This window comes from Sinocyclocheilus rhinocerous, unplaced genomic scaffold (genome assembly GCF_001515625.1).
Source record: "Sinocyclocheilus rhinocerous isolate Xijiao unplaced genomic scaffold, SAMN03320098_v1.1 scaffold574, whole genome shotgun sequence".
Lineage (NCBI taxonomy): Eukaryota > Metazoa > Chordata > Actinopteri > Cypriniformes > Cyprinidae > Sinocyclocheilus > Sinocyclocheilus rhinocerous.
In genome coordinates this window covers 2,859,029-2,873,705 of record NW_015659919.1, presented here as the reverse complement: position 1 = coordinate 2,873,705, position 14,677 = coordinate 2,859,029, and the positions used below count along the sequence as shown (strand labels likewise).

At 39.0% G+C, this 14,677-nt stretch overlaps 2 protein-coding genes across 4 annotated transcripts in view; both read right to left on the bottom strand.

The window, feature by feature from the left end:
- The window catches only part of LOC107724344 (tRNA dimethylallyltransferase, mitochondrial-like), a 43,566-nt gene extending 31,134 nt beyond the window's left edge, over positions 1-12,432 (bottom strand). For 2 of the 3 annotated variants that reach the window (XM_016533235.1, XM_016533234.1), the window contains exons 1-5: positions 12,264-12,432; positions 6,290-6,388; positions 5,310-5,464; positions 4,043-4,185; positions 3,853-3,964 (exon numbers count right to left, since the gene is read on the bottom strand). In XM_016533235.1, the coding sequence (XP_016388721.1) occupies positions 3,853-3,964; positions 4,043-4,185; positions 5,310-5,464; positions 6,290-6,388; positions 12,264-12,335 (581 nt within the window). In that variant the 5' untranslated portion in view covers positions 12,336-12,432. Of the gene's footprint in view, positions 1-3,852; positions 3,965-4,042; positions 4,186-5,309; positions 5,465-5,548; positions 5,668-6,289; positions 6,389-12,263 lie in introns of those variants that run through there. The other variant, XM_016533236.1, reaches the window with a different exon arrangement.
- The window catches only part of LOC107724276 (tRNA dimethylallyltransferase, mitochondrial-like), a 19,667-nt gene continuing 17,362 nt past the window's right edge, over positions 12,373-14,677 (bottom strand). Inside the window, exons 2-3 of the mRNA XM_016533117.1 lie at positions 12,672-12,894; positions 12,373-12,404 (exon numbers count right to left, since the gene is read on the bottom strand). Coding sequence (XP_016388603.1) covers positions 12,373-12,404; positions 12,672-12,894 — 255 coding nt within the window. The remainder of the gene's footprint in view (positions 12,405-12,671; positions 12,895-14,677) is intronic.

Here is a 14,677-nt window from a genome sequence, read left to right as displayed (position 1 = left end):
TTTTTTTTTTTTAAAGCCATTGAAGTCTCTTATGCTGATCAAGGCTGCATTTATTTGATCAAAAATACAGTAAAACAGTAATATTGTGAAATTTTATTACAATTTAAAATAACCATTTTCTATTTGAATATATTTTAAAGAATATATTTTATTCCTGTGATGGCAGAGCTGAATTTTCAGCATTATTACTCCAGTCTTCAGTGTCACATGATCCTTCAAAAATCATTATAATATGCTGATTTGCTTCTCGAGAAACATTTCTTATTTGTGTCAATTTTGAAAACAGCTGTGCTGCTTAATAAAAACAGCATTTATTTGAAACTGAAATCTTCTCTTGCAATGTAAAAATCATTACTGTCACTTTTGATCAATTTAACCCATACTTTCTGCACAAGTATTTTTTACCACAAAAATAAATAAATAAATTACTGGCCCAAAACCTTTGATCATTAGTGTAAATGTGATGCTATACAATGTGTGTACAAAATAAATAAATAAAAATAACATTTGTGTCCACAGTTTTAAAGCAGCAGGACAATCAAATAATTCTATGAAAAAAAAAATTTTGGGAAACCATGCAAAAACCGCAATTCAATTAAATTCATTTAAATATGAACTTAATCTGATGTATAACAAATAATTGCCCTCTGTTGTGCTCCGTCTGGTTGACGGTCAATTATGTCTATTAAGTTTAACAGCAAGTCACATTTACAAGCTTTTTTGTGAAATAGAAAAGCTCTCAAGAGCTTGAATTTGAAGCACTTCACAGCTGCAAATATATATCATATAAAACGTATGCACTGGGAAAAGTATTCTGAGAGCACAAGCAATCTGTCAAAGCATCAACCAGCTCAGATGAAACTACATACTTCTTTAGTTCTTTAAATAGTTTAAAGTTCTCCCATGTTTTCAGTGACAGATTGTGTACTTTTTCCACAACAGCTAACATTTTTCAAATGCATTTCATTATACATATATACCTAACGCTACTGTAATTAAACTGTGACTAAACGGCAAAGCCATTTCTTTTTGAACATTTTATTATCTATGTTATTGATTAGTTACAGAATAATTTAAATAGCAATATTATAAGTATTAGGCCTTCTGAGCAAACTCGAGGGTGAAATCACATTTAATGTTTAATGGGACCCAATTTTAGATGGAAACGTGGACACTGGGTGCATCAGAACACCAGCCCCTGGGGTAAAAATGAGTCGTCATACAGCTCACAAAACAGAGATCAGCCGGTCACAGGGACACAGACAGCGCAGAAGGGCCGAGGGGGAGGGGGTCTATTGACAGGACAGAGCGAGATAGACCGAGAGGGAATGGAAAGGAGAGACAGGCAGAGTCTAACCTTGCTGCCTTGTGACTGCTCCCTGTATAAGGTGAGAGGGCTGGCGGAAGGGCGGCAGATGCAGACAAAAAGAAGAGGAAAAGGAGGAGGAAGAGAGTGGGATGACGTGAGGAAAGAGGAGAAAAGCGCTTGGGTGGCAAGTTTGCCAATGAAGACATCTGAGAAGGGAGGTGGGGTGCGATCGGCTGGACGGAGTGCCGGGCGTTCGGCCATCAATCAGAAGAAGCCACACCCAAAACGGCCCAGACACTGCCGTGTCATCAACATCCACACACACAGACACACCGCAGTGCAGTCCGCCCGCCAATATCCCTGCACAACAGAGCATGTGACAGCACTATCAATCAATAATTACTAACCTTTTCTAACAAATATTGTTAGTGCATCAGTAAATACAGGCGAAAGCACAGGACACAGCATCATGGGCTTCGCTGATGTTCTGATCGCTCCAAGATCCAAAGATTACAGCGTGATCTGCTGTGTCATATCTATAGCCTGATCGGCAAATGCACCGACAGGCACTGCGCCACTGCACGATGCATGTCTTTGCAAAAATCACCGCTACTAAACTACTGTGTCGTTGGTGGATGCTGGGCCAATTCTATGTGGTTGCTAGGGTGCTTTGGGTGGTTGCTGGGGCATTTTTATTTGATTCCTACGCTGTTAAGAAGGGTTTCCCGGGCGTTTTCATGTGATTGTTAGGGTGTTATGAGTGGTTGCATGGGCATATCTATGTGAGGGTGTTATGAGTGGTTGCTAGGAGATTTCCATGTGATTCTTAGGCTGTTATAAAGGGCTGCCAAGGCACTTCCATGTGATTGTTAGGGTGTTATGAGTGGTTGCATGGGCATTTCCATGTAATTCCTAGGCTTTTATGAGTGGTGGTCAGGGCGTTTCCATGTGATTGTTAAGGCCAGGACATACCAAGCCAACTTCAAAGAACTAGCGGCGATGAAAACCGACAGTGTCGTCACCTCGCAACGGCAGCGTCTGGACCAAAAAGCTGCACTTGAACACACCGCACAGACCACAGCTGACTGCAAACTAACACATGCGTTCCACGCCTGCGTGAGAAGAATTAACGGTCTATATTAGCAGCTATCAATAGCATATATTCGTTATTCAAAAGGAGAAACCGAAACAAAGATATACGATAAAAACAAAATATTCGAAACGTAAGCAAATCAGTACTTGCTTACCATTTTGAACATCAGTAACGTTGGTAACTTTCAGCATTTTAAGCATTTCATGTAGTTATGAAAACATTTGCATATTGGAATGCTTGGGTAAGATCACGTAACATTAGAACAGCCTTCTGTTTACTGCTTTCATTTACTTACTAGTTTTCATCACTTTCGCTTTATTTCCCCTGCACGGACTCGTTTGCTAAACTGAACATCCAATCAGAGTTCCCACTCGCACCAACAGTCCCGACGCTGATTCGGGCAAACTGCTGCCAACGAGTCCGACCAAAGCCGACGAGTGGAACACACCAAACAAACAAGCCCGACAGACGCTCGCCGACGGCCGACGGCTTGGTGTGTCTCGGCCTTTAGGATGTTATGAGTGGTTGCATGGGCATATCTATGTGAGAGTCTTTTAAGTGCTTGCTATTAGGCTGTAATGAGTGGTTTCCAAGGCGTTTCTATGCATTCTTGTTTGGGTGTCATGAGCACATGCCAGGGTTTCATGCACTAATTCTCAATTTCTATCATGTCTGAACCTCAAAAGGTGTGGGATAAGTTATGTCTCAGTTTAACACTAAGGGTTGTATAATCCTAACATAAGCAAAAGCATCATTAATGGCGATGCTTGGCTTTGAGAAGCATACTAAAAAGATAAGCTGTAATGGCCTAGACCAGGGGTAGGCAAGTTCGATCCTAGAGAGCCGCAGTCCTGCAGAGTTCAGCTCCAACCCTTTAAAGGCTATGAAAACAAATAAAGTGAATGTAACCATGTAAGCCTTTATATTATGTGCAAAAAAGGGTTAAAATCACATTTCATTCTAACATTGTAACATTGCAATCTAAAAACAAAAATAAGGCTTTTAAAGCGGAAGTTAAATTCACTAAACTAAAAATTAAATAAATGAGAAGAAAAGCACAGAGTTGTGTTAGGCTATTTCGATTACCCCTTTACAGTCACTTTACAGTCAGTGCTATCATAAAAATAGACTTACTTGTAGGTTTAAAATTCTACATGTCACATTTATTGTCCAACTACAAATATTTCAGCGAAATTTATATTTTAGTCAGAATTATTGCGCTCCTATTTAATTGAGCTCTGTCTGTTTGGTGCGCATGCGCATGGTGGATGCGCTCGTATCAAACTACTGTATGTCGATATAAACGGTATTGCCTCATATCGAATCGCTTATAAAGAAAATATCGATAAATCGTACAAACTCGATGTACCGCCCAGCCCTAATGTGTTGTCCTAAATCATTCACTGTGAAATTTTCTAAAAATCTTCTGATTCACAACAGTGAAATCTACCTGTTCTCTTTGATCTTCTTCTCATTAAAGCGTTGGTGAAAATCTTTGAGCTCATTAATCAGCCCAAGCGACAACATCTGATCCACACGCTTGTCCAACCTCTCATCTAGAGCTACAGAAGAGGATGAATGAGGAAACTGAATAAAAGATACTGCAGACACGTTCAAGTACCAATCTACAATGAAGCTACCATTCGTTTTGCAGTGGAGCCAGAAGATGCAAGCGTTCTGGAACCGCAAGGGACCCCCAAGACAATCTCCTCCATCCTGTCCTCGCTGCTCCTCCAAAAGCCGACTGTGTGGAACTCCAGTGTCCATAAACACCTGCAGACTCCTGTAAATCAATCAACTGACCATCAACTTATAGTCAAAATACCATATAACTTCAGTTAAATTAGCAATGCATTTCTCAAATACATTTGAAAGATTCTGCATGCCAAATAATCTCTCAACTAAACATATTATTTGGAAAGAACACACCACATACTAAACAGGAACATGATGAACTACTGACAACCAACAAAGGATGAACAATAAAGTTGCAGAGGTGCATGGGATTTCGTCAAGCTTGCGAGTTCCTCAAAAGGAGCTGATATCAGGAGGAGACATCAGCACTGTGAAGTGTGGGAGAGGAGCTCTTCCACCACAGCAACACTGCAGACGCAGTGGCACACAGGCTGGCATCAATTAAGCGAGCACATAGTGCTCAGAAGAGGTGCTAATCGGCCCCTTGATACCAATCAAACACCAATTGAGGCATGTGAAAACACGTGTGTAACACGCTCAGAAGCCTCAGCCATCAGCAGTTCTCCCACACAAGTGGAAAAAAATAGATGCAAAAATAGATGCCCAACAAATGCCAAAACTTAACATAGCAAGACAATACGATAAGGTTTCTATCCAAGTTCAAGTCAACTCCGTTCCTTTTCTAACAATGCATGAGGGGGAAAAAACAACAAGTATAACAAAAAAAGCATTCACTGAAAGAAGAATAAATGGTAAAGACGCAGTAAATAGGGTATAAACTATCACCATTGTGCATTTAAGGAACTTAACGTGATAGTTTGAATTTTAATGCCCCAGAATAGGTACAAATTAAGAAAATAGGTATGTTTATGTATACAGAGCTGGAGTCACGACTAGATGTTCCATGACAAAGACCACAGCCAGGCCCCCTAAGACCAAGATCCAAAATGCAGACTTAATCCCAAGACCCAGGCCTGCAGGTCCAAGACCCAAATTGTCCATTTTAATTAACTTAATCCCTGAATTTATTGCAGCACTATATTGTATACTATTTTCAGAGCCATTGAATTCTAGCAAATACTTTTAAATTATACCATGCAGATCTGTGGTAGAGGTAGAAATAATTACTCAATGGAAATACACTGTAGGTTTTCCTGTGACTGGTAAATAAGCTTTGTCTCCATGTTTGTTTGCTACCACTTAAATAATTACCTTGCAATCTTGCGTCCATCATGAGGGTGCAATATGGCTGCCATGTCAGGATCCACCTCCTTCAACAGTCTGTGAAGCTCAGGACCACCCAGTTTCTCAAGCTCTGCCTTTGATTCAGAACCCACGCCCTTTTCTGACTCCGTGTCACTCCCCTGCTGTAGGTCAGACAGAGGAGGACTCGATTAGAATAGATCTGCCAACAGATGCATAGAAAACCTTTTAATATTACTCAGACTTACTAGCGCCGTTTCAAAATGTAGTGAGCTGCCACATTGCCAACTGCCTTTTAAGGCAGCATTCAAAACATCACAGAATGTCATAAGAGACCGATTTAGAAAGCTTGACATAGGCAGCAACCCTGTGTGCCACACAAAGACTTGCAATTGGTTTCAATGGTTTTCAATTAGCATGTTGCTAAGCTAACAGCATGATATTTTAATAAAGAGTACTCAAAAAAACTTTTAGATCAATACCATAAAAATGCATTCTGGGATTGTCTTCTCTCTTACGTTATCTTAAAAGGCAAAATAATTAGGATTCCTACCTTATGAAACAGGCTTCCTGATAAAAGCATGAAACAAAAATTTACCATTTCTATTTAAATGAATGTTATTGATCTTATTGTGAATGATTCAATGGATGAATGTCATTTTTAATCAAAATATATAAAAATTTGGTATTCTGGTGACGTATGTCGAACTTCTCCAATCAGTTCGTTAAAATCCCATCCTTTTTTACAATTGACTTCAAGTTCAAGTCTATATCTGCCTCCATGCAATCAACCAATACACAGTTCCCACACAAATTTTTTTTTTCCTTTTTCGATAATGCATCTCACTTGTATGTCACAATACAGAAGAAAAGATCTGTCGCTACTTTCGTTTCATTGTCACTTCTTAATGCTGCCCACGTAGGCAGCTCACTAGATTTTAGAAAAGAGCAATTGTTTATCCTCATAAAACATTAAAATTCACATTTACCCCAGTGTCGATGAGCACTTTCCATAAAATGGACTCAATGTAGTAGTTTGTGCCTCCAACAATGATGGGCAGCTTTTTCCGACGATGCATATCCTCCATGTATGATATTAAGGAAGTCAAACTCTCAGACAAAGGAATTAATTTTTCAAATTAATAACAGTATAGTTACAAGCAATAAAAAAATTATGCACACTGATCATACATGTGAAACCAAAGTGCAAAGTGCTCCACTGCTACAGTGCTTGACTGAAATGCAATATCATATTCCTAGATCTATAGCCACTCAAACAATAATGCATGTAATGTCCAGGCCTGGTGCTGTGAGAGGACAGCCGGTTCAACATGACTGCTGGGATTCTGCTATAGATTTTAATAAACGGCATCAAAGGCTGCCTCCATGAAGCATTTCGATAACTGCTTCAATAAGAGAAGGCGCATCAGCACACATCAAACACATACTCCCGGACACACTTCCATGTCACATGCATCAAAATCAAAGCAGCCTGGCCACACGCTGTCCACCCCACCCACATCAGGCTGTGATCCCTCGGGAGGGAGGTGGAGAAAATGAAAGAGAGGAGGAAAGAAGAGCAAGAAGCCGGAAAGGGGTGGGGACGAGATTGTGAGAGAGTATTTAAGCATTTCTGAATGGTTATGAGAGAAGATTGAGAAAAACAACTAGATTAACAACAAGATTATTTCTCTAATATCCTATCTTGATTATTGATTTTGTAAGAGAAATTACACAACGTGCTTTCTAGTAGTTATGACTGTTCTTCAGTGTGCAAGCGAGACTAGAAAGCTCATCCCCCGCCACACCTTATTTCTTGTGCATGAGCGTCTGAGGCGTCTGCGGCAGCGCTCCTCCAGACACTGTGAGAGCCGCCCCACCTCCTCACAGCATCTCCCTCAACTATTAATATCATCCTCATCTTTCAGCAAACATCTGCAGCAGGCGGGCGGGGAAAACGAGGACAGCGACACGTCTCGCTCTCCGTCTCTGGTACATGCATTTCCAGTTATGCCCTTGCATTTACTGAAAGAGCATGCCGAGGGAGTACAACCCAGCGCCCACTCATAAAATGCCACAGCCATTCATGTGGCTCGCTGGGAAATGCCACATTCCACAAAAGACGAGAAATTAAAAGATTGGGATTTGCATTCAAACAAGGCACAGTCTCACAAAAGCAGTGTCACTGATGTCAGGGAGGCGATGACATTTTAAAAAGAACAATTATTCAGAATGATCATTAAGAAGTTTGCAGATGATATCTTAAAAGGCTGAGTAATGGCCCATTAATTTTATCTGCAGAGACGAAATATAAAGCATTTATATTTAGAAGGGCCTGTCAACTAAATGAATCTCTGCAGCTGTTAATTATAGGGAGTATAGATTGGGCAAAAGTGGCCGACTAGTCACCCAGTTAACTAGTCACAAGGTTCCAGACTATGGAGGAGACTAGGGCTGAAACGATTCCTCGAATACCTTGAGTAACTCGAACACAAAAAAATCATCTGCCTCGAGGCTTCGTTTAGTCCATTTACTGTAACTACACACGGAACACCATGTTTCCCCACGGACTATTATTACCAGAGCCGATCATCCCAATACGCAAAATACGCAAGCTGCGTAGGGCCCCCGAAACACCAGGGGGCCTCCTTGCTCTCAAAGATGATTTAATTTTAGTTTCGTTTTTGAATTTGGCCAGCGGTTATGAAAACATGAATGATCATTGATTGCGCTATCGCCCTTTCTACGTAAAAACCAGTCAAATCATGTAATGTGAATGTCGTACAGTCTTGCTCGAGAATAAAAAATAGGGATGCACCGATACCACTTTTTTCAGAACGAGTCCGATACAGATACTTTCATTTTTGGTACTTGCCGATACCTGTATTTTCACAGAATTTGTAATTTTTTTTTAAATATTGGGTACAGAAACAAAATAATAGTAATAATAATGATGATAATATGAATCATGTTAGTTGGCTTCATTTAGCAAACAGATATTACCTTCAGTTATTTCCACACTTAATTATACCTGTTAAAATGTATTGTATAAGCTTTTCTTACTTCTACTGTTCATTTTAATGGCGCGTTAGAGCTGCTCCATTGCAGCAGCTCAATACTGTGATCACAAAACGTTTTCCTAAAATAATGCAGGGAACCACTCGTTATACATTATACGAGTGCACGCGTACTATTTTGGTGATGTAATTTGCATCACACGCAGTGTACACGGACCCTCGCGTACGAGTAAAAACCGGAGTATACTTTGGCCTTAAAGCAAGCTAAACATACAAGCGCACACGTTTGTATTGGTGCAGAATGCCGCGCGCTCAATCCACTCAGCGCGCTCTGCTTATCAGCTCGGGCACATCCGCTATACAGGCGTGAATATTGAATGTTTAACATTATATTAATTACTTCCATGTACTTCATAGACATCCTTAATCTCTAATAACTCCATTCTACTCTCTGTTGTTCTGTTTTCAGTGTTTCTTTTTCTGGACACAGCTCTATTCACACGCTGTTTGGTATCGGCTTTTGGTATCGGGGCATTTTTATGAGTACGAGTACAGGAGCGCAGTATCGGTGCATCCCTACTAAAAAACGAGTTGAAAGTGTACCGAGCCGTGGAAGAGACACTGTTTCTCAAGTGAAACATGGACAAATGCGTTTCATTCATTCGTTCATAACCACTCATACCCCACTCCAACGCACCCTCCGGCAATACAATTTTGCGTAGGGCCCCCAGAAGTCTAGGATCGGCACTGATTATTACTGACGCACAATCCAATAAACGCTGGACCATAGACTGTAAAAAAAGCACTGGACATATTTAAGACCGTAAATCAATATGGTGGCTGGCTAGTTATGATGTCCCTTTGTTAGCTATGTTTTGTGAAAGACTAAGCACCATTCATGCCGTCTCATTCTCTCTCTGTGACACACACACACACACACACACACACACACACACAAACACACTCCCCATACAGTTATGCATAAAAATACCACAGAATGAAATTTAGTCAATATAACACGAAGAGTGCCAGTTTTCACCTCTAAAAATCAGCATGATTACAAATGTGATACTGAATTTATGCAACAGTTCAATAAACAAGAAATTAATATTAAGAGACTTGCGTTTTAGACACCATATTGCCTGTTTTTGCTCTATTTGGCCAACAAAAAAATTATTCCAAACAAAGCCACAGCACTGTTTTGCGTCTCTGAGCAGCATGACAGTGTTTCGTTCCTGAATGAATCAACCGTTTAAATGATTCGGTTCAATCGCAATGACTCACTTATTAACAGTGACTTGCTGCTGGCGGTTTTAATTTCACATTTATAGCATCTTTTCATTTTTAGAATAATTGCAAATATTTTATGTTTAAAATAACAATATTATTTATGCATTTGTAACTGCAGGTTAAATGCATTTATGTCCCTCTGAGCTGAATTAAACTGTGTAAATAGGCCTACATCTAAATGCCTCTTCAGATAGAGCTTCTGTGTTTCCTCTGCATTACAAAGATGAATTTTGATACTGATATCATTTGTTTGGTAACAGCCCAAATGTCTTATTATTCTAATTGACTGATTAAATGTAAGAATTTGACTCAAAAGATGATGCACACTTTTAGAAAAAAGGCTTTATAAAGGTAAAAATGCCAATAAAATTTACAAATCAATTTAAACTTATTGGAACAGATTAATTTCTATAACTGCTGTGAACTGACCGGCACACAGAATATGAAGGATATCAAAAACAAATGCAATGTTTAGGTATTGTTATTATTTTTATTACTATTATTTTGATTAATGCCTTAGTTTTACTTTGTACTGTTTACCTTTTTTAATGTAATGTGAAATTGATTTTTATATTTCTTGATTTATGCCTTAGTTTTAGGTTGTAATGTTTACCTTTTTAAAGTAATGTGAATTATTTATTTATTTTATTTTTTTATTGATATATTTGTATTTGCATTTTGAATGCAATTTTGCAATTAAATGCATTAAATGGGTTTAGTTTTCACAGTTATTAATGTATACAATTTCAGCAATAAAAATTTAAATTTTTCTAAAAAGGAAACAAACCTATCTTATTATCTCTTGTATATTTAGTATTGCTCTTTAATAAAGAAAAATAACTTATCCGATTACTGGATTAATCGATGGAATAAACGGTAGAATACTCGATTACTAAAATAATCAATAGCTGCAGCCCTAGAGGAGACTAAGGAGCAATTAGCTCCTCAAATTACAGAATAATCATAAAATTACTCGCTGTTCAGTAAGGAAGTCGATTGTAAACTCAATTACAGCCCTGAATGCTTAACTGACCATGATTCAAATAGCTAAAGACCCATTCACACCGAGAAAGATAACTATAACAATAACTATATAGTAAAGGTGGGCAATATACCGATAGACACGATTAACCATTAGAAATTTGTCAACTGGTAGAGATTTTGAACTTTCGTCTCTATCGCGGTTACATGCTCACGTGATGCTGCTGTGCTACGTGGTCATGAAAACTTACCATCTGAATGCATTTTTAAGCATTGCGGCTTAAAAACAAGTGATTTTAAGCAGTTGAAAAGCAATCAGCTGCATAAGAGAACTCATTTTGACTCAATTTCAACTCAGCTGAACGCTGTCTGAGAGATGCGCACACATGAAGACGGTGCTCATAGAGTGTGGGAGTATTTAATTTTTGCCGCTTTAAAGGCCTGGAACGGTTAAATACACACACTTGTATTTGTCAAAATTGCAATCTTTGCAAGTATCCTTGTAAACACAGTAATTTAGGTCTTAAGTGAAAGCAAACAGCTGGAAAAGAAAACATGTGTAACAGTATATTAGATCCGGGCAGCTCTTAAAGTAATAGCAGTCTAATATTCCTGCTGTCTGTCATTCTAGTTACAAAAGAGAGAAAATCTCTCACTGCTCTTGACTAAATCACTTTTGCAACTTTAATAAAAATAAATATACATTTAATTTACACAGTGAAGAATATGCAGTGTTTTTATTCAATTACTTTATACAAGATATGTAGCATTTCTTATTTATTTGTTCTACTGAAGTTTTGCAATCTATTGATTGTAATTCGTTTCTTATTCTTAATCGCTGACTGCTTACTTGTCTTCAGTGAGCTTGAGTTGGGTTTTTTTTTAATTTAGGCAAGCATTAGTTTTTGAATTATGAAATTTCTATGGAATCAAATTTTGGTATCAAAGGCCTTATTTAAAGCAAAAATAAATAGTTAATTAGTTAATTAATAGTATATAAATGAATAATAAATAGTTAGTTAGTAATATATAATATGTAATAACTAGATATAGTTACCATCCTTAGAGTGAACAAGCCTTTCGTCACAAGCGAATTTTGAAAAAACTGTGTGAATCTTGTGACTGACTCATTAAAAAAAAAAAAAACGGTTTATAAGAGTCACTTGCTCATGAATCAAGCACAGACATGGAAAAATGCCTTAAATAATTTTATTTCACTATGAGGCAACCCTCTACGGACACCTTGGCAATTGAATCGCCATTGGCTAGTACATTATTTTGTTTATTCGCCAGACTGAAATACTATACTTTCAGAATATCAAACAAAGAATATCGTTTACATGGATCACATCAATTCTGCATGTTATGTAAGACTCTCTCGCTCTCTCTCTCTCACTTTGCGCGTGTGAGAGAAAGCGTCAGCGAGTCGTGCGCCTTCACACTAGAGTTTACGTTACGCCAAATACACAAACACAGGTGCGCTGCGCATCCATTGAGATGAAATGATAAATAGCACAGATCGCTTGACGGAGAGTGAAACTCTGAAGCGCTCAGTCAGAGTGTTCCGTGAGTGAAATCATTTAGTCGCCCAGAGTGAAGATTTAGTCGCATATGCGAGTGATTTACTCGCAATGTAGAGGGTTGTATGAGGGGTCGGACATTTCAGAAAGGATATGAGAGACAGAGCCTTGTTCCTGAAGTCCACCACAGTGTATCCACTAACCAATGGATCCACAAAGCTGATCATGTGATGGCGACACTGGGCTTGCTCCTCCTCTGTAACCTTATTGGTGATGATGTCCAGCCCTTTGTAAACCTGCAGTGAGAAACCAACGAGATCATATAAACAATGAAGCAGCAAGAAGAAATTTATGTACAGTAAAGTATGGAGGAATGTAGTAAAGGTTGCATGCTTCATACACCACATTACTGTTTTCGCTCTGAAGCGCTCAGTCAGAGTGTTCGGCGAGTGAAAATATATCTGTGCTAAACTTATACTCAGCCTCCAACTCACACACTGGCGAGTAAAATCTAAGAATTTATTAGCCATTGGCTAATATTATGCATCATTTAGTCGCCCAGAGTGAAGATTTAGTCGCATATGCGAGTGATTTACTCGCAATGTAGAGGGTTGTATGAGGGGTCGGACATTTCAGAAAGGATATGAGAGACAGAGCCTTGTTCCTGAAGTCCACCACAGTGTATCCACTAACCAATGGATCCACAAAGCTGATCATGTGATGGCGACACTGGGCTTGCTCCTCCTCTGTAACCTTATTGGTGATGATGTCCAGCCCTTTGTAAACCTGCAGTGAGAAACCAACGAGATCATATAAACAATGAAGCAGCAAGAAGAAATTTATGTACAGTAAAGTATGGAGGAATGTAGTAAAGGTTGCATGCTTCATACACCACATTACTGTTTTCGCTTGGTTCATCATGACATGATAACTACATGAAACTTTAAAGAGAATCCTTTCAAAAACTGTCCAGTGAGACGGGCAAAACAGGTCACATTTTCACTCTGTCCTACATAACTATTGTCATGATTCTTCATGAGGATTGTAGTGTTTGTGTGACTATTGTGTAGCAGCAGAAAGACATTTGTGAGCCCCTCAACAGAAAGATCTATTATCTTTGATGAACCTCAATGAAAACATTGGATTCCAGTATATGAATGAACAAGAACCAGCTCTGAATTTTCAACCCTTGTTATGTTTGACATCAGTCTATAAGTAGACACCACAAAGTGTTGTGGTCATTCAAGGAACTTGTCAGGGGTGTCAGCAGGGTTTCAAAATCAAGGGTATGCGTGCACCGCCGTGGCTAAATTCAGAACAGCGTACCGTAACTCCTCTGCCCTTGCGTGCCGATTTCGGCAAGTTAGGAAGAAATGCTACTGAATTATTGAGATCTTTTCCCTTGTGCTCTCCACAGGACATCCCTGCCAGCGAAATCATGGTGAGGTGAATGGGGAGAACAGCATATGAGACAGGAATTCAGCCCATTCTCTCCAGAGCAGAATGGTAAACACTAATAAAGGGGCGCGATTAAAACATGCAGAAGGTCTTAATCACCTCAGAACTTGGCATGGTACTGCCATTCTGTTTTTTACTGCCCAAGTAGAACGCCTGCTGTTTAGAGCCAGCCCTCTTGAACGCAATATTTTGAATTTACAGGCCTCTAACTCTGTGAAAACTTGGAATCAATAACAGCTGTTTTTTGATCTTGAAATAAAACTTAAACACAGAGTTGGGTCACTACGCTTGTTACGATAGACTAACAAAGCAGGGAGTTTACCAACAACCACATAAACTTTCATAAATGCGGAGCCCGAGTACAAAACAACATTTTTGGTCACTGTAACACTGTTGCCAAAAACAATGCGGTGAAACTAAAGTTCATCAGGTCAGGACAAGTTGCTGAATACGTTTATATGTAAACGTGGGTGTTCATTTGTTACTTTGCCTTGCTATTTTCCATAAACCGCCTGAATGGACAATCATGCGCATCAAATCTTCATGAGTTACCTATGAAAAGAGCATTTTAAGACTACTAGAAAAACGACAACTGAATGTTGAGACTGCAGATACTCAGCTAATAATGTAGCATTATGAGGGATCGATACAGCAAATCACATGGCCTGAGAGACCAGCATGCTGGGAGCTCCACAGCTCTGTAGCGAGGGCATTTCAGGTCAGGTGTCAGACAAACAAATGAGGGTGGTGACAAGTTCTACAGATGGTGGAAACAGCACCTGATATGGTGGGTGGATCTTTCAAATGTTAATTAAAAAAAAGACAGAAAAGAACGATAATTGTGCTAACTGACACAGAAGAAAAGAAATTGTTGAATAAAGTCATTATTTTAGTTTTCTTTGTGCACAAAGTATTCTCGTACTGACTCGTAGCTTCATAAAATTAAGTTTGAACTGATGTCGCATGAACTATTTTAACGATGTCCCTACTACGTTTCGTGGCCTTGAACGTGTCCGTTGCGTTGCTGTCTATGCAGGGTCAGAAAGCTCTCAGATTTCATCAAAAATATCTTAATTTGTGTTCCGAAGGTGTATGAAGATCTTACAGGTTT